Genomic DNA, 25,064 nt, shown 5'->3' with positions numbered 1-25,064 from the left:
CTAGTATCTTTTATTTTTCATGTCATCGTCTCTTGTCATCATCTTTATTTGAAGCTGTTTCTCGCAGTCCTTATCTGATTTATATCAACGAAATTTACCAAAATGTACAATAAAGAATCACGTGAAATTGTTTATTTAAATAAATTGCTAACCAATTCGTAGTATATTATAAGTGAGGAGAATTTTTATGGCGAAATTAAATATTTGTGCCGGTTTTTCTCATTCTCATTCTCAGATTTTTGTTTGGTTTAATTAGAAATCAAACCGGCTGCTGCCGTTGCTGTTGCTGGTGCTGCTGTCAGCGGCCACCCTCAGCAAAGTCAGAGCCACCTCATACAATGTACGAGTGTATATGTATATATATTATAAATCTGACCAGTTGGCTGTTGTTTTTTTTTTTTATGACTGGCCCCGCAATTAATGCCCGGCCAAGTATTTTATGGGCCAATGGCGCCTTTAGCATTATCTACAATTAACTTGTATGTAGATGGGTCATGTCATTGAACCGATTACGGATCGGTGGATAAACATTCAGTATTCTAAATGGCAAGGATTTCCTTCCACAAATGATATCTTGTCTAATTGATTGATGTTGATTGACTACGAGAGTTGATTGTTGATTGTTTATGCAATTGGAAAACAATCGGAATGAAATAATAAACAAATTTCCGCCTCTCTTTTACGTTTATTTGCAGACTTGGAAGCGCGCCCACACCTTCGATTTGATTATATTATATCACAGCTATGCTCTCGCTGTATTTGTCCTAAATCGTTCACTATAATGAATTCTGCGCGGCATCATCGTATTGGAGTATTTCTGTCTCCATAAGTTTGCTGAGAAACACCAACATCAAAACTTGAATACTAAAAAGAAAAAAAAAAACATCAAATTCTATAAATCAAAACAAGGAACAACAAATTCAACAAATCAAAAGGAACACCAAAATTGTATAAATATCTAAAAGTTTTCTAGTCAAACAATAAAAGAAACATCGAAGGAGATTTACTCATCAACTGCCTCCTGCCCAAAACAGTAACACAAACAGAAACGGAAACCCGAAGTAAGGTGTAAGGTCTTGGAGTGGTCTCTGAGCCAAAACCCAAATCAAAAAGTTGACAGCGACGGAAAGTGACCCAAAGGAGGGCACACACACGACTGCAAATCTGGCCAAAAAGATGCCATACCATCGGAGTGGAGACGCCTCTGCACAGGCCGACAAATTGAGCGGCATTGTGGAGGAGAGCGATCTGTACGAGGGGTTTGCGCCGCATGTCGAGACCTCGGAAATTAAAACCCTTGACTTTTACAATCTGCCCAAGCCAACCGGTAAGTAAAGTCTTCTTTTTGGTTTTTATATAATATCCATATTTCTGGGGGCTTTTAAAAATTTGTTTTTGCATTCTCGGGCCACAAATAGATCACACAGCTGCGTCCACGCACGCTTGTGCATCTTTCTGGCACCTGGGAAAGGTCGTGCTCTAAAAAATTAGGTCATGTTTGAAAAAAGACTTGAAAAAGGTTACTGAGATTTTAACGAGGTGTGAAACAGATTCCAAGACGACATCAAGTGCGAGAGGATCTGTTCTGGCCGTTTGCCCACTGAAAGTGTTTCCGATGTATTTGCATCGGAGCCGTGTGGCTCGTGTCATCTCATCTTTCGGCATCACGGGTCGGGTTTTGATTATTTTTGCGCCCACATTTCTGATGATTGGTGTCGTACTTTACATTTGCACATGTGTGTGTGTGTGTGTACTGCCTGGAGCCTTCGGATAAAAATACTGTGGAGCGCGCGAAGAAATTCGTGAAGGTTCCATACTGCATACATAAGTATTACGATTTGGATTATCAGAGTATGAAGAACTTGAGATGTTTATTGATGAGGCTTATCTCGTGATTATCGTGACTCTATACTACCGATTGGGACTTGTATCAAGAGGCTACATTTATTATGGACAATTCTTAACAAATTTGCTTGTAAATAAATACAAATTTCTATGGATAACAATAACGAAAAACAATTTCGGAATCATTGAAATTATGATAGCCCTTTCACTTCCTCTCATCAATTTTATATCTTTTTTTGTTTACAAATGCAAAAGATATAAATAATAATTGATGCAAATAAACAAGACATAAATCCCAATAAAAGCCAAAAAACAATTGGTGATTAAAATTAAATGATTATTTTGGGAAAACTTAGTGCAAAAACAAAAAAATCGCCTCAAGAGGTCGTATATTTCAGCGATTCTTCAGGTACCTGAAGGTAGTGCCCACGCCAAAGATTCACACGTATCATATGATCCACAGACGATCCTCGAGCACATGTTCTTTTGTTATTGTGTGGGAACAATTTTAATTTATATCTTTCCCGAAAGGAATATTTGTTTTCTTTTTAATTGCGTTTCGGGCAAAATTAGAGTACATTAATCAGAAGAGCAGAAAACAAAAATCAAACAAACAAATACAGATATAAATTAATTATAGGCATTTGCAAAAATAATCAAAGGCAATAATAATATTTCCACTCTGCAGTCGACTGCCCCCAAGCCAGAAAGCCCAACGGGTTTATTTCTCGCTGGAGAACCATTTCGAGAGATCTCTCGGACCAGCAGTTTCTTTGCAGTTTTTTTTTTGTGATTTTGGTGGCTATTACAGCACGCAAGCGTAAAATGAAATAAAATTCAAATATTTATAGTTATTTATGAAGAAACCGACGGCAACCGCCTGTCAAATTAATGCAGTCCGCTCTGTGCTCTGTGTAAACATCGCCCAGGGCAGAAAAATATTTCATTTAAATACAGAGTCGTACAGTTAACGAAAAAGTTTAAATAAATGACGGGATTTCGTATTGGATTATATGGAAAGAAATGTCCCTAATCGAACGGGAACAAGGAGAATAGTTATCCTATGATTTCTTAAGCAATTTCCTGTTGGTTTTAATTTAGCTGAACATGAACTGGTACAAAAAAGGATGATAAACTCATTTCCAGTGGGTATGAAACGCAATCCTGAGGAATGAAAGATATGAGCAGATTACACTTATGAGACATGATGTTGGCTTGGAATCGAGCACCCTTCTTTAGACCTTATACGAACCATTTTCAAATGTATTTATGAACCGAATATTAAATGAGTGAAAATTCTTTGAGAACCAGAGGAACCAATCAACCATCCGGGAAAACACCATATACAAAAACAAAGTCTTGCCAGATCTAGAGGTTTTATTCGGATTTTGTCCTTTCCCTCGAGTAGCGAATAAATAAATGTCTTTCGGAACAAAGCTATATTTGAAAAGGATTCACCATAAACCGGATTTGAGCAGTCCAGAATAGTCTGAATGTCCCAGAATCTGCATCAGTGATGACTACTTTGTTTAAATTATATTTAAATCATACTGAAAACCCTCTATGTTTATAGAGTATCGCTTTGTGTCTGCCCTACAAGTGCCTCAAGTAAATTTTCCTTTTTGTTTACGCTTCTCGCTCTTCAATCAGAATTTCCTTCAGAAAATGGAATTATTTCTGTTTATTTTTCTTTGAAAATGCAAATTGCAATTTACATGTGATTTTTACAACGAAATTTCTGCCCTTGCTCGAACCTTATTTACACAGTGAACAGTGTCCGAGGATTTCCGCACTTAAACCAAACATCAAACAATCGAAAGCTTATCAATCTCGGAAATAACACGATTCGAAAAGGGTACAAGACACCAACAAGTGTTGACCCAAATTGTACAAACAATAATATTGACAAATAGATACATACATAGGTACATATATGGATATGTATCTGCACATGTTTATCGATATATAGCAAAACCAAAGCAAAAGTGATATATAATTGCGTCTTATGATTGCCAGAAAAACTGCAAATTCGATGCATTTCCATGCGAGTTATGCCATCAAAGCCAATTACGTTTAACAGCTTTACAAAAATTCTGTTTACGCTGCATTCGATTATGGTTTATGGTGGGGCGAATGAATATGGATATTGAATATACTTGTACTCGTACTCGTATGATTTGATTTAGTATTGGTTCGAAAGAGAGGCGAAAGAAGGGTCTTGGGTTAGGGAAGTCTTATTGCAGAATGAAGATAGCGATGGGGATACTTTTACTTGTTTGGGATCCGAAAAGCCTGACCAACCATCATGAATGTTTTTAAAGATCATTAAGATAAGACATCTCTAACTAGAATAACATATTCCTCCATAAGAGATTCTAATTAATATTAAATACTAAAAAGAAAACTGAATCTACTAAATAAAAGTACTATGCCAAGAGATTTGACAGCATACAAATACTACAAATATACCAAAATATCGCTAGAGCGGACACAAAGACTGAAAATTAAAATACTGAATTTACTGCATACTGCATTTACTAATACAAAATACTACACTAAAATGTTTGATGGGATGAAAATACAGAAAATATACTGCAACATCGTTTAAGTGGATAAAAATACTAAAAATACACGCATCAGCTCAAGAGAACTTTCCCGATTGAGTACACACTGGCTCTCTTCTTCGAGTTTTTCCAAGAATTTCCGCCTTCATAAGTAACTGCTCGTACCACCCTCGCTGTGGGCTAACGCGCTTGTCAGAATGCCAAATGGCAAAAGCCACTAAATGCAATTTCAATTCCAAATGCAATCAGGCGATCCCAGCCAATCGAACCATTAGTGGGGCACTCTACCGTCTCCATCCTCCACGTATTCCCATATCCCCTAGGAACCATAACGCCAGAATTCCTCCCTCGCGACGCCTGTCGACATCGACATCGAGATTGGCCTTGATTTTGATTTACAAAATAATGAGCCTTGTGCACACACAGTTCCATTACGAGTGTGTGCATATGGATAAATGGATAAAACCCAATTATATATGGAATTATATGGAAGAAATTTGTTCTTTGCGAAACGAACCAATGAAAATTTATTATTCGAAGAAAATCACGCCACGGGTTCCCTTTGAGGCACTGCGTAGGTTGACTAGAATTTCCATTGGGTCTATACTTTTTCGATATTATCTATATTTCATAAGTAAGATTTAATATTTGATGCACACATAGACACCAAGATTCCACAGATGATTCTCTCTCTCGGGGATCGTGGATCGGGGACCGCTGTGAGTGGGCAAACAAATAAAAATATTCACGTTTTTATGGTACTCTTGGCCGGCATCCAATTAATTTGTTTATAAATAAATGCAATTTTCATCATCACTTTTGCCTCCTCCTGTTGTGGTTTTCTGCTTATGTTTTCTGGCTTTCTGATAAAAGTTTTTTCCCCCAATTTAAATCTGCTGCTGAGCATGTGATTGGGAATGGAATAATGCGATAAAATATGTTATTCCACAGGAAATTTTTGGGGGCGTCAGCATTTTGTATTTATTTTCGCTTAAATTTAACAAGAAGAATATGCGTTGCAGATATGCTAAAATATGTATATATTTTGATGGATGTCTGACAATATAAAATGAATTCAAATAAAACAAGGAATAAAACAATGATAATGTTAAAAATATTAGACTATGGATCACTGATTGTTCGAAGAATTTACAAGATATGTTGAAAGAAATTTCAGAAAAGGAAACTAAAGAATTTCCATATAATTTAGTGGTTTATGAAGGATTCCCTTCTTAATGGAATCATAAAAAGTTCTTATGCGCAAACCCTATACACATACATATGTATGTCTGTTGGAAATATGAACTAACTGAATAGATACCATAAAAAAGGTTCCTGGAGTGTATTTGTCTTGAAAGCCTTGATAAGAATCGTACGAAGAAGTTTACTTGGATTAATTGAATGTTAAATGTGTTCAATAATTGACTTAATGCAAAATATGAACAAAACAGAACACTCCACAGACGAAATACAACAGATACCCAATAAAAGACTCTGATGGCTGTCAACTAGCATGATCAATCGCATCTGTGAAGCGTACATATATAGTATCTATCTATCTATAGTCGTACATCGTTGGCTAATTTTAAATATCTATATGTAGATATATTTTGGTGGTATTTTCCGTGTCGCACAGGCCACGTGCCATCTGCAGCAACAACTCAGATAGAAATAATCATTTTGATGGCTTAAAGTCGAGAATTTATTTGTTGTTTGTTAGCAATAATAACATTTTTGCTTACGCAAGCGAAATGGAAACAGAATATTCTTCCCCAATTCTTACCCCGCTGACGTGCAACCCCTTAGGAAAATACGTTTTTGTTTTGCTATTTAATGCCAAATGAAATTATGTTTTAGGCAAAGCAAAAAAAAAAAAAAAAACACAAAAACTAGAGGCATAAATTTTAATTTAAAGGAATTTTTTTATGATCCACTTGTGCGATCGGAAAATGTTTTTTCCAAAAAATAATCTTAGAAATATTTGTATTTCGAATGAAAAATTTTCCACTGGCAATCAGGCGATCTTCTATATATACATACATATATTAGTATATATATTTTGTGTGTGTGTGTGTATGAGAAATTTTCGATAGTCCCAATAATTGTTTAAAACTTCTGGCACACGCCCCTTCGCGGACACCTTGCCCCATCTGCCTGGCCAGAAAGCACGTGCTGCTGCCTCTGAAAATATGCGAAAAGTGTGCCTCGAAAGATTTTTCTCAGCATTCTGTAACCGACACAAACTGGTTTTCGCGAATTTATTTCAGCATTTATACGCTCACAGAGGGTACTATGGATTTTCGGCAGATATATGTATATTTGCAATGCAGAGAGGGACCGTCTAAGAATTTATATATTCGCGTCTGTCTCTTAGTTTAAAACCTATCTGGATGAAACTCTACCAGACTATCTCATTGATCCACGACCTATACATGTAGGTAAGAACCGACAAGATCGAATCACTATATCATATTGAAGCGAAGTCTTTGTGAAACAAAATGTTCTTGTTACTGAAGATACTCGAATTGAATTCAACAATCTCTAGCTTACTGTGCAAAGATCGAACGAAGGATCATTGGTCGGTCTTGGAAACCGACGATCATATTGGTGAATGACCAAGTGAACAAGCCATGATCCTTAGGAACGACCGATCTCGAAGGGTATCTGCAGCTTCGTCTCCCCTAAAGCTAGCTTTTCTGTGTCGGGTTTTGTTTATTTATATTTCGTTTCGTTTTGTTTTCTCTTTGTTTCCTTCTCTGTTTTGGTTTTGTCTTTATTTTTAGTCCATTTCTGTTTTTATTAATTTTCAAGAGGATTTTTTCAGTTAATTTTTTTTTATTATTATTATTTTTTTTAATTTTTTGTTTTGCATTTTGCATATCTTTTATGTATGTATGTATGTAAGTCACTTGCTCGCACATTTTATAGTCACCAAAATTTCTGTTTTTGTTTTTTGCTATACATTCTTGATGTATAATTCATTGGGATTTTTTGCTGGCGAATCTTTTTGTTCTTGGCGAATCTTTTGACCGATTTGACCGCTGAACCAAAATAAAAGTAAAATTCAAGTTAACGCAGAACAGAACCCCCTGACAGCCAGTCTTTTGGGGGAGTTGCTAACTGAATTTTCTCTCATTTTGGTTAGATTTTATTTCGGAGTTTATTCGTGTTTGATTGGATTAACACAATTAGGAAATTATTATACTTGAAGGAATATTTTTTGCCATGCGAATTTGTTTTTATCAAATATTCAATAGTCTTTGGTATACTTTTTGTACAGAGGTACCATCTGTAGCTTTTATGCTGAATATTCTCAGAGTTTGTAAAGATCTGTTTGCGACTTTGTACACAAATTACAAATTGCTGAATCAGAAACCAGTTTCAGAGCACTATTTCTCACAGTTTTTGCAACATCCGATCACTATATCATCAATCATTGTGCTGTCATTTCAACGATCTTTAAGAAAAAGGATTGAAACATGTGTTAAGTTTTGCTCAAAACATTTGCACAATCTGTTAAAACTGTAATAGTTTTTCCAATATCTAACCAGAGATTCTTGAACGTTCCTGCCATTCTATCGCATTTTTATGTATTTTTTTTCTTTGTGAGCTCAGAGATCAAATCCGCAATAATTCAGATGCGCACGCCCATCGGATCTCATCCGTTGTCGAAAAAGCAACAGATCACACGCCCACATGTCGTTGGGGTCTCTTTTGATCTTTGGGTCGCATAAAACAATCAACGACGGCTTTGGGCTGTTGGAAGTTAATGAAGGTGACAAGAGATAGGGCGGGCAGTGGATGTATAGTATTATAAATGAGAGAGGGGTCTGTCGTACGCCTGTCCGCCTGACGGTCTGTATGGTCGTGCGCCCCCGAGCACGACACTCTGCGTGACGACAGATCGCATGCTCGTCGGTTTGTTCTTTTTTGTAATTAGGGCCAAGCGGAAGGTCTTTTTTTTTTTTGTATAAAAGTTATCAAAGAAATCCTTGTCTGATTGACACACATTTATTTGACGAAGATAGACGCGAAAAATGGTTGACTTTCCATTAAAATAGACACCTATAAAATCCAATTGAAAGTTATCAATAAATATTTGAACATCTGTTGGAATTCGCTGCACGTCACGCACACATTCCCCAATCTTTAGAAAGGTTTCTAAATCCATCAAACAATCGATGAAAATAATGAGCAAATCCATCAAACAATCGGCAGAAATGTGCCCCTCAAATGTAATTTCTTGTACGATTTTCTAATGTTATTTTCTTTAGCTCTTATGGCCCCCTCCTGTCAACAGCGGCGCCTCTAATTAGATATAGTATGTACAGATGCTACGAGTATACATATATACATATATTTGTACGACTATGTACGTATACGTGTGTCGTATTTCTTTGAGGTCACTAAGCAGCCGAACGTCACGCACTAGGTAATCTTTTTGGCTTTGTTTACTTGCTCTTTGATTTTAAAATTTCTCTGCGTTGATAAAAGCCGAAACACGAAACAAAAAAGAGGCGAAATAGATAGGAATGCCACTGGCAATATTTAGACTATGAGATGCCCTTTATTCTGATTTGTTAAATGCAAATTCTGTCAATGATCAATTTTAAATAAAAAAATTTTCCTTCCTCCATAAATCCTCAGAAACCTTCTGCTTGTTACATAAATGTACGATATAGTATGCTCCACCCTTGTCCTACCTGATTACAGGGTATTAAAACTGTTCTTTTTGTTGTTATTGTAACAGTAAAATTCTTAACATTAAAGCAATGCAGAGGGAAAGAAATCTACCGGCGGATTGCTCGCTCGCTATTTTTCACTCTCTGGTCTTCAGTGCTTCCTCTCTCTCTCTCTCTCTCTCTCTCGTTCTCTTATGAGATTCAACCGATAACAGTGTTTGCGTTGCGCACTGTTGAGATAACAGGGAAACATTTGTTGGGGCACACCAGCACCCATTCATTCATTTCAATTTTTTGCTTGCAATGCTCCTCTGCAATTAGACAGCTTTGAACACACTTTTGCTTTTACTTTTGGTTCATAAAACTTTATATTTATTTGCACTTCCATCCCCGCCCCATTCTCCGCCCATTTAATTAATTTTTCATTCGTTTTAAGCACGATGTTCACATAATAATTGCCTTTTCGCCTTGCTGGTAGCAGTATTTTAATGAACTGCCCGAAAGTATGCTTTAAATTTGTTAATTACCTGTGCCGGTGGCATGGTAATTTTGGGACATTAGTGTGGCACACTGTCGGCTAAATAATATTGCCGATGGCTGTTGGAAATTAAATAAAGGCGGTTGTGGGTTTTAATTTAAAATTGAGGAATTAATTTTATTTTAAACTGAGGATATTTTTAAGAATTTGAATAAGTTGTTAGAGAACCGTTTTGGAGTAAAAAAATTAAAAATTGTAAATTTTATTTTTGAGCCCATAAGAGATGATTGCGGATCACCAGAAGCATTTACTCAATATGAGTAAATAAATGGATGGCAAATAGTGAAAAAAAAATATATATCATTCTTAATAAGTAAAGCAGATGCCTGTTTAAGATATTGATGCAAAAAAAAAAAAAAACTATGAGTGCTATGAGAAATTATAATTATCAAACGGTCTTCATTTTCGTATTTCCTTTTCACTCCAATAGCTAGTCGCATTCAATTTGATTTCCTGAGTCTCAACTCTTTTCATTCTCTGATCTCACCGCACCTCAGATCACCTCATGATGATACAATTCACAGAGAAAAACAAGCAAAGGTCAGTTATAGTACACAATAAACGTAAATACGAGTATGAGGTTCATTTCAATAGCAATTAAAATCGTAGTATCAATCGATTAATATGATTATTTTCGATTTGAATAAATAGCTTGATTTGTTTGATATGAGTATGTATGGCATTTGCATTGCACACACCTCCGCTGGAAGGCTAATTGCAGGGAATTTTTAAAGCAGTTCCGGCAGCTGTTATGCATACAGTACTTGCAGAAAGTGCACCCATAACCAAACCATGAACTACTTAACGTTTTAATCTCTGAACTACAAAGATCTACATGCTGTTTGGACTTGGACGAAGCAATACCAGAACAACTCAAAGTCTACCTTTGACTCATCGACTACTGTACAGCTTCTAAACCTAATAAAACAGCTTTGCATACTAGTGCTAAACCAAGCTCCTGAACTAGGGCTAAATCTACCTTATACTCCCCAAAAACACGCCCCACGTTTCAGAGCCCGTCTTAGACGCGCCCCCGAAAATATCCAGCCCGAACGAAGTTGAACGAACTTTTGGAGAGTGAATCAAATAAAAACTTTAGGTGAAACATGTTGAGAGCTTTAAATTAGCGAGCTTTTGCAAGAGCTTTGCAGATAGATCCATCACTCGCAGAGAAGTGTGTCGCGCGGCTGCATCGTTCACCTGTTTTTTCTCTCTCTCCCCTCCCGAACACACGGCGATGATCGCTTGCTCGCTTGCTCGCTCAACCTCTGCCTCAGTCTCAGCCTCAGTCACAGTCTCAGTTCAACCCTCGGGCGTTGCGGTCGCTTTCTGTCGCACTCCTGCACTGCTCGCTCTCACTAGCCGCCGTGTGCTGCCCCCAAGCCCAAAAAGTTGTCAACTGTCAAATCACGAAAGAAAGAAAGAAGGCGACAAATAAAAGTGGAAAGGGTGGAAAAGGAAAAGTGAGAAAACAGACCTACCGACAGACAGGCGGATCAATTGAAATTCGGAATAGTTTTCGAAACAAGTCGCGTGTCAACGTAATTACTTTAAATGTTTATATAGTGCGTGTGCCTATACAAATACAATCCACAGTGTGTGTGTTCGAGTGTATGTAGACTTGTGCGTGCCAGTGTGCGAGTGTGCGTGTGTGTGTATGGGGCAGCCTCCAAAAACTGCAATCTGAAATGCACATTAAAAGCGAATCGACTTTTAAATCACGGCTCGTTAATTATCACGCCTAGCTGCCAAACTCTAAAATAAACAAGAAAATACCGAGTGCGATAAGCAAAAACAACAAAAAAATATACGTATACGATTATATACACAGTTTTTGGTTGTGTGCAAATAGTCTCGTGCGTTGCGTTCAATGGTCAGTCAGTCAGTCAGTCAATCAAGCAGTCAGTCAGTCATTGCTACAATATATGTACTCGTATGCTTGATGAATGCGCGTTGCTTTCGATTACGCATACGCCATGTGTGCGCCTCAAGTGCTGTCGCCCTCTAACAGAAATACTCGTGTGCCTTTACTGTGCATTAAAAATGGATCTAAATGGGTCTCTAAAATCTTATATTACTAGAAAATACCAAAAACAGTTTCCAGTTTACAGGATCTCTAAATACACAGAACGTACATTGCAAGTTTTGGTTGATTTTCTGGAAAGATACTAAAATATACCAAATACATTTTACTGTTTTCAGGCCTAATACTTATCCAATCAGGATGATTTTTCATAGATTGGTCGATAAGAGCATTGTGCACAAATATATGGAATATCAGCTCAATATCTTATAAATTTCAGATACTACAGCGTTTCTAGCCTCCATATGGGTTCATACCTTTTCCAGGGGGAACATCTGTCAGTTAAAGACGATTTTCTTCATAAAACTTTTCTAGAGCAAAATATAGCCGAAACAATGGAAACTGAATGAATTGAAGAGGGGTTTTTTGTGTGTGCTTTAAACAATAATTGAATGCAAAATTATGCCCATAATAAAAGAAACGTGTTGTAGAGAGACAGAGAGAGGGAGAAGCCATATAAAGAGAATCGAATCAATTGAATATATAATTCCGAAATGACTTTAGTTAAGTGCAATAACAGAAGCTGACCGATGAAACGGGTTTTTGTTCAACGAATGCCAAATGCAGGCGACTGCAAAAAATCATCCCAAATGAAAATCTGAAAAAAAAACAAAACAAAAAACAAAGCAACATTCTGTGCCAGGCTCAAAAAGTCGCCAATCAGGCATCTAATAAATGCAATTAACACGGCAATAAGTTGATTAATTTCCCATATGCCATATTCCCCACTCGTGGCAAATCCGTGGCAAATCGGAGAGCCAAAGAGAACCACCCTCAACCGCCCACTTAAAGCGGACTTTATACGATCCCCATCGAATCTCAATTAATATTCATTTGCGAATATTCAACCACGTTTCCTGCCCCTCTACAGGCACTCCCACTCCAAAGCAGCTGAGAGATATAGGCGTACTCGTAAAAAAAGATCAAAAAGGTCGCGCCTGTCATGTGCCTCGTCCCTCGTAATATAGTCCAAAATACAACGAAAATATGAAGCGAATACGCTGCTAATTGACAAATAGGAAACTCACGATCGGTCAAAGATATTTATAGCACTCGCTAAACAATCTGAACAATCTGACAGCCCCCAAAGCCGCAGAAGCAGCAGCAGCAGCGGCAAGCAGGCTCGTTGACCATTCCCCCTGTTCTCTGTTCTCTGTTGCCTGCCTCAAGCCAGAGCTAAATTGATGTGAATACTACCTATGTACATATGTATCACATATCGTATCTGTATCTGTATCTGAAGTAAATCAAAATTTATAAAAATAAATTGGATAAATATTCAAATTTGTTTTACAAAATTACTCAACGATAAACGAATTAATTTGCAAGTCTCGAGAACAGCTTTTATAAATAAAATTACACTCCTTGAAAAGTAATAATATTCTTTTAAGAACGAAGCGTTCAATTTTTGTAATGGAACATGGGAAAGGGTTATCTTTGGGTTATCAGGTACTGATAAACGATAGATGTGCAAATCGATACACAAAATCGATTCCTAATCGCCTCTAATAGAACAACTTTGACATCTTTCTGCCTGCAAATGATTCCTAGGAATATTCTTTGCCTTTCCTGATTCATCTTGTTTCCCAATTAATGAAATAATTGTACCAAATTATGCCGTACGCTTCCTCTACACCTTTCGAAGGTCTTTCCCCCTAGACAAATCCCAACAGTTTCTTCTGAAAATCCTTTCACACCACACCCGTACATCCAATGACGCCTGCTGTGGCCGTTTGATGCAATTAAACCGAAAAATACGTCTACAATTTGGAAATCAAAACAAGAGACAACAAACAAACACTCGGCAATAACAACATTAATCTGCACTGTTTGCCAAAAGGAGAATCGGTTGAACGTTGCTTGTTTCGTGGGTTTCCGTTCCCTTGGGGGACTAATTATATTTAGCTGTAGTCGGCAATTGTTGTACCCTATTGGGGGGTATTCTAGTATTTTGAACAGAATCATATCAGAATACCATGAAAAATTAGTCCTTTTATATTAATGCTATCTGGAAAATTCCACAGAAACTGGCTTCTCTGAAAATTTCTGATCCAAGTCGGATGACTTTCTATATAAGCAATTTTAGTAAACAATAAAATTATAATTAATACAAAACAATCCCAGTCGAGTCCCAGTCTTGAATCGAGCAGCAATATGTTTGGTCATGCACACGCAATGTATGTTGTTTTAGTACTATTCTTGCGCATTCTCCTTTGCAATCTTTTCTTATAACATCAGCGTCATGTGAGATCCGTTGATCTATATTTTCTATGCACAGAAACACAGAAACGATCGATCTGCCAGGGTATTGAAAGGTTCGACCCCCGAAGATAGCCTGCTTTTCATTTTGTTGCTATTGTTGGCACCCGATTCGGTGACAAATGCCGTCAGAGAGGGGAACAAAATCTAATAAATTGCATTTGCAATTTGCATGCCCAGAATGTGTTGCCCCTTCTACGTACAATACGTATTCGTTTCGATTCTGCTTAATTTTATTGTTTCCGCCAACTAAAAATTGCACATTAGATCATGTCACAATAATTTGATTCTATTTTACATACAATCTAAACAGATATACAGATTTGTTTGCCAAAATCTCTATTGAGAATCGTTACGGCGCCTTTTGCGTTGGTTTTCCAATCGCTTCGTAGGAATTTATCATCTAATAATAGGATCCAAAAGGTTCAAGATTCCACAATTAACGATTATTAAAGTTATTCGTGCCAATCGCATTAGAAGAAACTCACGAATTGATTAATAAACTACGTCAATTACTATTCAAATTAATCAAAGAATCAATTGACATCTTCTGGACTCTTATGTAAATGCATTCGAATTATTATTCTACTGAGCCAGTCAAAGATGTCAGCATTGGATCGTAAAGATATGGCCTGGGAAGTCTTTATCTATAATTGTTTTACGATCACTTCACTGATACCAATTAGAGTGCAATTAGGTGCTATGATGGCGTATTTTGGTAGAATCTTTATGGGCTCCTTGATTTCCCCAGACTTGTACATTCATACATCACTTATGATTGACCAATTAGGGGACTCACAGAACGCAGATTGCCATATACTTTAATGTATATATATAGTTTTGAAATTAGCTTTCGGAGGTGTGTTTGTTTGATGGGGCAACGCTTAAGTGTCGCCAGAATTCTTGGCAACCTCCACTTTCTCATAAATTTCCCTTCCCAAAAAAAGACGGAGAATATAAAACAGAATCCGATATAGCCAAGTCGAGGATAATTGTCATCAGGCTTATTTTGTTTTTGGGTTTTCTTTCTTTCAAAAAATTTTGGTTAATTAATCTTTTGCCCCTGCCACGGGAAATTCGCTTTTCATCTGCCATCGGCACCGCCACCGGCACATTGGGCACGCGTTGGTCTGCGTTCAACATTTCTGTTCCGTACAAAATGGCCAAGAATCGCGTTAGCTTTGACTTAATTTTATTTCGCCTGACGAAACATGTGAAAAATCAATTTTCGTATACGCTAAAAAAAGATCAACAGATCAACAGTGTAGGAAAAAATATAAATAAATAAACAAACGAAACGAAAATTGTGTTGAAATGCGTTTGAGATGATGGCTATGATGCTATGTATCGATTAGAGGGGGGCCGGCAGGCAGGAAGGAAGCTTCTCACGTGAGAGGTTGTTTGGAAATTGTTGTTCGGTAAATTGAGTTTTGGGTTTCCTCATGCGCACATCTCCAACCGCAAAACGAGGTCTATAGGTCTCTAGATCAATGGAAAATATTAAAAATTTACACATAATTTACACATGGGATTTTTATATTTTTTGTTATTTCGTTTTCTATTGTTTGGTATTTTTGTATTAAAATACTACTTTTTTGTGTAAATATTTTAATATGAAAAGTTTTTAGATTATAGTTTATTGAGATTATACAGTAATTTGAGTACATTGAGATCTCTTAGAGTTAGTATTTTTTTATTTGATTTTTTATATTTTTGGGCGTTTGAAAACCTTTGAACATTATTATTTTTGTATGATTGATATTTATTTCTTTATGAGCAATACATTTTACAACTTTGCTAATGAAAAGATACACAAGGAAATCCTTTAGAATCTTAAAAAAAATATTCTAATTGAATTTGGGTCTCGTCTGCTTTCCGGCATACCCCCAAATTCACCCAAAAAAGCCCACTTTTCACACGCAACTCTTCGGCTCCCAAACACCTGTTCAAAAGGAAAATTCCTCGCAACTGAGGTTTCCCCATAAATTTTCTTTCAGAGGCGGTCGAAGTGGTGTGCTGTAGAGGAATGTAGAAATTTTTCATGCCGTGGCGCACAAATATTTTTACAATTTTTACAGCAAACCCAAAGAAAAATGCTCATAAATTTTATGTGTGTACTTTCCCCCCATAAATAATATGGCAGCGCAGCCCTAGACGCACATTACGTATACGAAAAGAATGCCAGCGAAAATGGTTACAGCAAAGAAATATTTCCTGGGATTTTCCAAGCGGGGCATTTGCTTACGACATTTCCCAGCTATTTATAAAATTATTTACACTAAGATTTGGGTAAACCGTAACCCCCTCTCTCCTCTGTCCTGTGGCAAAGCAGAGATGGGAAGAGAAAAAAGCAGAGAGAGCCGATAAGATCAGATCAGAAAAAGCACAACAGAAAACAGCTGTTTGCTCTATGGCGCCGACAAGCGCTGCTACGCTGCTGCCGAGAATCCGAAACAAACAAAACACACTCGCAAAAGAAGAAAAAAAAACAACAAAAATAGGCAGAAAATAGAATAAAGCAGAGAGAGAGAAAGACCAATAAACAGTAAAAAGCTCACACAAAACTTGCACGCGCCACCAGGTTGTGATCTGTCACAGGGCGCGCTCTTTTTGATGTAAAAAGCTTATTTGCTTGCACTCACACACACTCACACACTCCCGATACCACATTCCTTCTCGTGCATTTCTTTGGGACACTTAAAATACACATTAAGAAAACAATGAAGAGCCGGGGTATGTGGTTGGGCCTGAGAATATGTTAATCGGAACGCCACAGATAGGATTACTTTTAAAGCTGCAATAAAAACGATCAATCTGCCAGCAGCCTCTTTTCTTTCTTGTCTTTCAGTGTAGCGCACCGCATGCACTCTCTCACTCTAGTGATGCTCTCTCATTTTCGCTCTCTGCCAAGCCCACACGATGCGCGTGAAGCTTTGATTTACGCGCTCGTTTTATTGCACTCTCACTCACTCCCACTTCCATGCGCAATAAGCTTTACGCGCTCGCCTTCTTGCACTCTCTCTAGGCACTAGCGCTCTCTTTTTCGCTGTCTCCACCACCCCATTTAAGCTTTTTGGTTTCATTCAGAAAGCAGCATGAAACCGGCCTGTCCGCCGGGCCGCCCCATGAGAACATTGAACGCATTCGAACGCTCCGCACGTAGGCCTAACCCCCCGTATATTTTTGTTGTTGCTTGCCAAAGGGCAACAGAGGGAGACGAGACGAGACGCGACTGTCTCGCTCGCACCTTTCGCTTTTTAACGATATCTTTCAACCCTCCCCGCAGTCGATAAATGTGTAAAAATATTGAAATTAATTTTGAAATACCCAAACAATAAGAAGAAAAAAATGTGAATTGAAAATTTAAATGTGTTGCAAATTAAATTCAAGTGCTGCTTCTGGCACGACGAATGACAACGACAAAAGCAAATTGCAGATCGCAATAAATTAAAACAATAAAAGGCAGTCGAGAAGATACGAAAAAGAAGGAGAACGCTGAGGAGAAGGAGACTGGCAAAATCTACATAAATGTGGTGGTCGCTGTCGTTGTCGTTGTTGCTGCTGGTGTTGTTGTGCGCGAAAAGTTCTCGATGCCAAAAAATCAAGTGATCAAAAAAACAAGACTGTAAATCGAACAACAGAACAGAACAGAAATACAGAAACAGAACAGAAACGGAAAAGACACAGAGAAACACACGGAACACAAACGGAAAGGAAACAGAAACAGAAGCAGAAACAGAAAAGAAACATCAAACGTTACAACAACAAAAAAAGATGGTTGGCAAAGTCTTTGGCCTGAAAGACTTGGAGCAGTTCAGCAGCCGTCGGAGCAGCGTCTACGTCGATCCCGAGTGCGAAAAGTTCTTTGAGCTGCCGCTCTTCATAGCTGCCAGCTCGAATGATATCACAACCAAATGCCAGTGCTGGCAGCTCAGTCCAGGTAATAAAAGTCCACACATCATCCATCCGAGAGTTGAGATCAGACTATAAAAACTCCAGACTAAAACTAAAAAGTAGCCAAAAAAGCAGGAAATTTATGTTAATATTTAGAACCGGGTGTGCAAAAATTTAATGAAATTAAAGTAATCCCTAGAAAGGAAATTTACCACAGAATCAGAATCCAGAGGAATGACAGTAATTATTCGCAGAAATTAGCTAAATTATAACCAGAAGAAATCATATGGAATTAGAGGAACAAGCGATAAACCAAAATCAGAGGCTAGTTTTCATGTATTTCGATTTCAATTAGCTATCTAATGATCCGTGTAGTAAGATGAATACATATATTTCCTGCAGGGAAAAAAAAGGTCTGTAAGAAAGGAATTGAAATAATTTCACTTGATGAACAGTGAACAATATGATCCCTATATTGCATATAGGGAATATATTGATTACATTCCTTTAGAAATATTAAATACAATTCGAATTATTTTAAAATACATTTTCCATTCATTTACAAAAGACGTAAATGCTAATTAGGGTATATTTCAATATTAATTTAATTATGAACGCTAAAAAATGATTTATTTTTTTTTTCATTTTGTATCAATGATTCACTGTGATACTGAGAATTTTTTAAACGGAAACTGAAAAGTTCAACAAAATAACAATTAGGAAGATCGAGATGACGCCAGAGATAGAATTGCAAAGTAAAATGGGGAAAAGTGGTAAAAATAAAGATTCAAAAGTTGAAAAGAGTAACTAAAAGATAAACAAAAAAATTATATACATATAAAGAAAAAGTTAAAGCATTATAAAATTTGATAATGGAGAAGAGAACAGATCAATTATTAATACAAAAGGATCCCAAGGTTACAGATGTATGTAAAACATCCAGAAATCTCTTTACACAAGTCCCGATCCCGATCCGATCATTGTTTCCAATCCATAAACAGAAAGAAAAATTATAAAATGTATACAAAACAAACCAAAATTTTAATATGTTTAACACAAATGGAAAAAATTAACGCTGCCGTAAATTCAAGGAAATATAAACAGTAAAATAAAAGCAGTAAAAAAATTAAGAAAAAATCATTTAAACAAAAAATTAAAATCAATCAAATGGTTGTGTAAAATTTTTTACCAAACCAAATTAAGAAAAACAACAACAATGAATGATACGCGAGTATTTTGTTTGAACAACAAAAAAGAAAGAAATAAAGCTATTTAATACAGATTGGATCTGTTTCAGTAATTGCTAAATTTAATGACAAAACATTTTATGTCTGATTAGGGATTGCAGCATTTTGTTGGGATTTACAATATGTGAATAATAAAAACACCGATTAGAGCCATTTAGATCTGTGTAACATCATAATACATCCAATTATGCATCCAATGCATTTTGTGTGCTTTTGTTTTACTTTTTGCCACAAAACAAATAAAGTTGATTGCTGCGTTGATAGGAAAATTACCGCATCTGTTGTGAGTGGAATGTTGTATAAGATAGACACAACACATACATATGTACATATAGTCCCCCCCAGTCTCCAGTCTCCAGTTCCAGTATTTCCATATTTGTTGCTTGAAAATGCAAATGGATCGCTGTGGATTGGATGCCGTACAAATGGGAGGGGATTAATTACCCACACAAGCTGTGGGGACCTTAGAGAGAGAAAGAATAAGTGGATGGCTCATTCAATTATACCAGTTTTTATTGTTATTGCATTTCAAACAGCAATGAACACTCTCCACATCCACCATCCCCCTTCCTATCTTATATCTTATCGTTCGTTCTTTTATCATTTGCAAATGCATTTACCCTAAATGATTTTTTATGACATTTTATACAGCTTCTAACGAGAATTGCATTATAAAAAACAAAAACCAATAACTACAGAGTCCGAAAGAGTAAATAAATCAAAGGGTTGCCAACTTTGTATCTGATTTTTTGATGACTGATATTGATATGGCGCTGGCCGGCGCTGCGTTTACCGTTTGCCATGCTTATCAGTAGCGAGTGATAACACCAGGTGTTAGATAGCAGGTAGAGAGGGAGAGAGAGAGGCGTATACCGAGGGGAACGTCATGCAAAAATCGATCAGCTGTCTGTCGTTTGCTGTAATGAGAGTTGTCCGCGCGCTGCAATCAATTACCCCGTCCAGATAGCTAATCAATATGGCAGCCAGCCAGCCACAGCTACAGATACAGCGCACCCCCCGAATGTGATTCAATGTGGCATTGGCCGGGTAGTACTCGTAGTTCAAGGGTAATCGGGGGAATTGTGGGGGAACTGTTGTCCTACTTATGGCTGTTGACCAGCTGACCAGAGCGATAGAGAAACAAACCCCAAACATCGATCTACGGTTGTCATATGGTTGCTATATCGTTTGGAGAGAGGGTACAATGGCTGTCAGGAACGACAGATAATTCCATTTGAATAGATCTTTGGTATTCGATAACATGAATTCTTCTATAATTAAATATTTCTAATGATTTACTCTGACTGCAAGCTGAAGGAAGTATCTCAAATGAGTCACATATTGAAATTTCAATAAAAAATAACAATAACTAAAGTTCGAAATTTATCGATTAATAATTCGATAAGTCGTCTCTTTTGATTTAATTGTTTCTAATTTCTAACAAATTAATTAATAATTAATAAGAATATATGTTAGCCTTAAAGAGGATAAACGGATCCGATATCAATCCAAACGAGGCTTGATTATCGATAATCATTAAATAATCAATAAATTCGGTAGCAAATAGTAATTCTAGAATTAATTTATTTTCGATCGGTTATATATTTTTGGATTTACCCACCCATTACCCATTATTTCTCAGTTGATATTTGATATTTGCCTGAATTATCCTAATATTCCAAATACTTTTCCTTTTTGCTTGAAATATTTCACAAAGTTGTACTTTGATCCATGAAAATAACGCCCTATCAATATCAAATGCTCAACATTTCAACTTATTTTATGATTTTTACGTGTACTCCTATGGGTGATGGTAGAAAAACCTATAAACTCTTTTCTGATAAACGATTTCCCAAGAAATTTTTTGCTTCAAACCAAAATTATCATAAAATATTTATAGTTTCAGTGAACCCTCGCATTGGTGGAGCACTTCATGGAGTATTCTGTTTGGTGTTTTTTTTTTTTTTTTTTTTTTTTTTTTTTTTTTTTTTTTTTTTTTATCAATATCAGTATCAAAACTTATCAGATGCATTTTCTGAAGTATTTTATTTTGACCACTTGTCGAATGAGTAATTTCGAACATTACGTACACGCCGCTCTTACAGGCGAAATTTAACTACTTATCGGTGCGAATCGAATATACGAGTATTTATATCTTGAGCAGTGGCCTGCGTGCATGTTGCGACTTTGATGATAGTGAAAGAAAGGTTCCTGTGCACTCAAGAGCCCCCCCTAAAACAAATAGCAAATAACAATAACAATAATGTCATATGATTAGATGGCCCTCAAGTGGCAGCTGAAACGGCAGCCTCAAACACTTCTTAGGACCATGGCCTGATCTTCAGTGCCCGTAGAGTAATGACCTAACCTAAGTGGAATTAGCTTGTAGTTTAATCAATTGAAATGTTACTGTATTTAATCCGTAATCAAACCCTTGCTAATCGCATTCGTACAATCGATCTATATTTACAGGCAAGGAGCCGGCACTGCGCTCCTACACGGAAATCCAACAGCTGCTGCAGCAGGGCAAGAAGCGTGACGTAAAGAACATACTCAGAGAGAACTCCTGGCCGATCAACTCGCCCATACGTGCCCAGCTATGGCCGATGCTATGCGGCCAGCACCTGACCAAGCAGCAAATGCTCGATGGGTTCTACTGGGAGATGGTCCATCAGGTAAATCAGCGAAATCCATCCCCCCCAACTAAATAATCAATGGTATATAATTTTTGTCATCTCCTAGGTCTTTGGGACCACAGAGCTGTCGGAGAAGCCGATTATGCTGCCCGCCTTTGTGGATGCCACACACTGTTTGCCCTATCACCTGACCAGCACGGGCCGTGCCGTTGCCGATCGCATTGTGAATGTGTTGGGCTATGATTGCCCCGATATTACCTACAGTCCAGTATTGTATCCCATTACATCGATACTTTTGCATTTCATGTCGGGTAAGTTATCGTTAATTGGGAGTTGGGGAGCAATAGTAGAGTAAATCGGAGTCCAGGATTTTAGAGATATATATATATATAGTATACATAAAACTTGAATCATTATGTTCCTATCTTGCATTGAGATTCGAGCACAGTTATATTCCTTGTCCTCCTTATTTTGTATCCATCCCTCCAATGAGAAACCTGCGCAATCTTATATTTTAAATAAGTATAACATTATTACTTGTTTCTGTGTTTTTCTGGATGTTCTATCTATAGGATAGGGGGGTACTCCACACCAATCCACTCCACTCCACACCACACACGTGAAGTGTCAATATTTGCTCAAGTAATTTTTATCGCCTCAACAAAATACACAAATAAGTGGCACAATTGTAAGGCAACTCAGTCTGCCGCCTGCCTTCTCTCACTCTACTCTTACTATACATCTATCTCTCTCTCTTAATTTCTATATATTGGAGGGGAATATGGGAGATTCTCTGTGCGAGTATCGCAGCTCATTGCAAATTGATGTATCGTGATTTAGTGGCTAATTGATTTGGCCAACATGCAATGAGCCGGGCCATCAAATATGAGTAATTACAAATGTAAATTTCGTCTTTTTTTCTCTTCCTTTTGTACAACTTTTGACAGTACAGTGTAGTTCATGGCTTTAGGGCAGATTAGGTTAGCGATCGATAGGGAGTGGATATAAGAACATACTGAAGGTTTTTTGAATATGTGATTTTTTCACGTATATAACATTTTCAGAAAATAATTTATCGAATGGGTAAAGTTATCGGAGCAAATTCTTTTTTTTTTTTGAGTTTAGTTCATTGAGAAAATAATTAAGGACATCCAGATTTTAGTCGAGGAGTCGAATAGTTTTTGAAATTTAACCAAATTGCAATAGTGAGCCAATCGGATCGGACTGTGTTTGTGATTCTTTCTATTCAATAAATCCCGTTGTCGTCAAAGGGAAGCACAGGTTCAACTGCTTGCCAGACATACAATCACGCAACGCACAGTGAACAGTGAACCTTTTCAAGTGAACCTCGTTCTTGACCGTAGTCAAATGATCAACGTCTAACAGTCTGCTGTACGCGTAGTTCCGCATTTGGTGGATGTTTTGTTGTTGTTTTTTGTAATTGTTTGTATTACTTTATTATCAGGCTGCTCAGCATTGTCGGGGGCGCACTCAGTCTTTGTAGCTTAATCTATTTAATATATACAGCACAGTACAGTACAGTATTTGAACAGAAATTGGTTAAATCCAGTCAGGTGTGGACATAGATGTGTGCAATTCTGGCAAAATCCAGACAATTGTTTGGGAATTTAGTGGAAATTTCCAAGTAACAAAACGGAGGAGACGGTGGAGGAAGAGGAGGAGTGAAAGGTAATCATCTTTAACCTTCAGAGATCTATGCATTTCGGAAGCTTTTGTTTAAGCGATTCCCAGGTTTAAAATACAGATTAAACAGACAGCTGGTCATGTGCCTATAAGCGATGATAACCCCCCAGACCTCATCGATATTGCAACGTATAGGTAGGCCCCTAATCTATTCCATCGCCAGCTATTGAAGCCTAAGATCAGATCAGTTCAGACCCCATTCATAGAACAACAGAGGCAAGAGAGCGATCGTTCAAGTTTGTAAGTATCGCTCCTCCCATTATGAACATTATTATCTCATATTTATTCCCAATTATCTCGAATTTCGTTGGGTCTATATATAGTGTTAATGTACATACAGGAGGGAGGCTTATGCGTCTTACTTTTGGCGGGGGGAGAGCCTCTCTCTGCTGATAAGCCGATTGGGGGAGAGGTCAGACCCGGCGGCGTTTACTTGTCATTCTGAAGGTTTGTTTACACTGAGCGAAATTTTTGTTACTGCCCCTTTTCCCATCTGTCTATCTATCTGTCTATCTGTCTGTCTGGGGCAGACATTAAAATTCAATTCCGGTCGAGATCTCAAGGCAGAGTATTGTCTCTCCCTCTATTATGATTTCGTATTTTGTACACAGAACAAAGTTCTCTGAATGTATTCGTGCTATAGAAATGCAATTCAATCCAATTTAAACTGAATTCCAAATTTCTGTGGTTCATAAATCTGCCATAAAATCTTTAGAGATATTAAAAAAGGGATACCGTCAAAGGAATGGTAAACAATATTAGTACAGTCGAACTTCCATATAGCGAAACTCAAGGGGAAGTCGTTATACCTAAAATTCGTAATACAGAATCAATTTTTGCAGCATATAGCATTGCAGTGTTTTGGAAATAAATTTGTTATATAGAAAACTTTGTTGTACGGAAGTTCGACTGTAGTTGTTTATTTATTATTTCTGAGAATTTTATTATGTACTCCTTGACGCTGTCACGTGGACCTGCAGCGTTTTCTAGTGAGCCATAATTTCCGTTTCGATCGCATATTCGATGAGAGCCGGACTGCATTCGTCACATATTTGATGGCGGCATTGCGACGTGTTTCTCCTACAGACCCACATCATAGAGAGAGAGTTCAGGGCCAAACAGCGGACATTCATGTCCGATGTGTTTAGAATTTTGAAAGAGCCGAAGAGTGGCAGACGAACTGAAGCAAAAATCTTAAAAGGTCTTCCTTGTACTTGAATATATATCATCTATATATTCCCTTGAATATTCCATCCATTTTTCCAACCATAAACTGAAAATTTAAATCTTTTTCCATATTGTAAACCCAAAACTGTGTTGAATAAACAGAATCAAAAGAAACAGAAACGGAATGGGCAGCTGCAAAAAATAAAAATCTTCATAAAGTGTCCAAATGAAGGACATTCCAAAATCGAAATCGAAATCAAACGAAACGAATCAAAATGAAATGAATGGAAAAACTGACAGGGCATGAGATGGCAGTGGCAGTGGCATGGCAGTGGCGATGAGCTGCATGTTCAATCAACGCATTTCCATATTGAATATTCCGCTCCTTCTTCTTTGTTGTTTGTGTATTTGTGTGCATTTTCAAGTTCAAGAGTCTGCCGCCACG

The 25,064-nt window shown here is 37.3% G+C and overlaps 1 protein-coding gene across 14 annotated transcripts in view; it reads left to right on the top strand.

Moving 5' to 3' along the window:
• Positions 1-25,064, top strand: part of LOC108162822 (GTPase-activating protein skywalker) — a 54,524-nt gene that overhangs the window by 18,490 nt on the left and 10,970 nt on the right. For 7 of the 14 annotated variants that reach the window (XM_017297740.2, XM_017297748.2, XM_033392665.1 and 4 more), the window contains 3 exons: positions 696-1,327; positions 21,585-21,787; positions 21,855-22,059. In XM_017297740.2, the coding sequence (XP_017153229.1) occupies positions 1,177-1,327; positions 21,585-21,787; positions 21,855-22,059 (559 nt within the window). In that variant the 5' untranslated portion in view covers positions 696-1,176. Of the gene's footprint in view, positions 1-695; positions 1,328-17,115; positions 17,912-21,584; positions 21,788-21,854; positions 22,060-25,064 lie in introns of those variants that run through there. The other 7 variants (XM_017297738.2, XM_033392662.1, XM_017297741.2 and 4 more) reach the window with 4 other exon arrangements.

Source organism: Drosophila miranda, chromosome 4, assembly GCF_003369915.1.
Source record: "Drosophila miranda strain MSH22 chromosome 4, D.miranda_PacBio2.1, whole genome shotgun sequence".
In the NCBI taxonomy this organism is placed as follows: domain Eukaryota; kingdom Metazoa; phylum Arthropoda; class Insecta; order Diptera; family Drosophilidae; genus Drosophila; species Drosophila miranda.
This window is presented reverse-complemented; position numbering and strand designations above follow the sequence as displayed.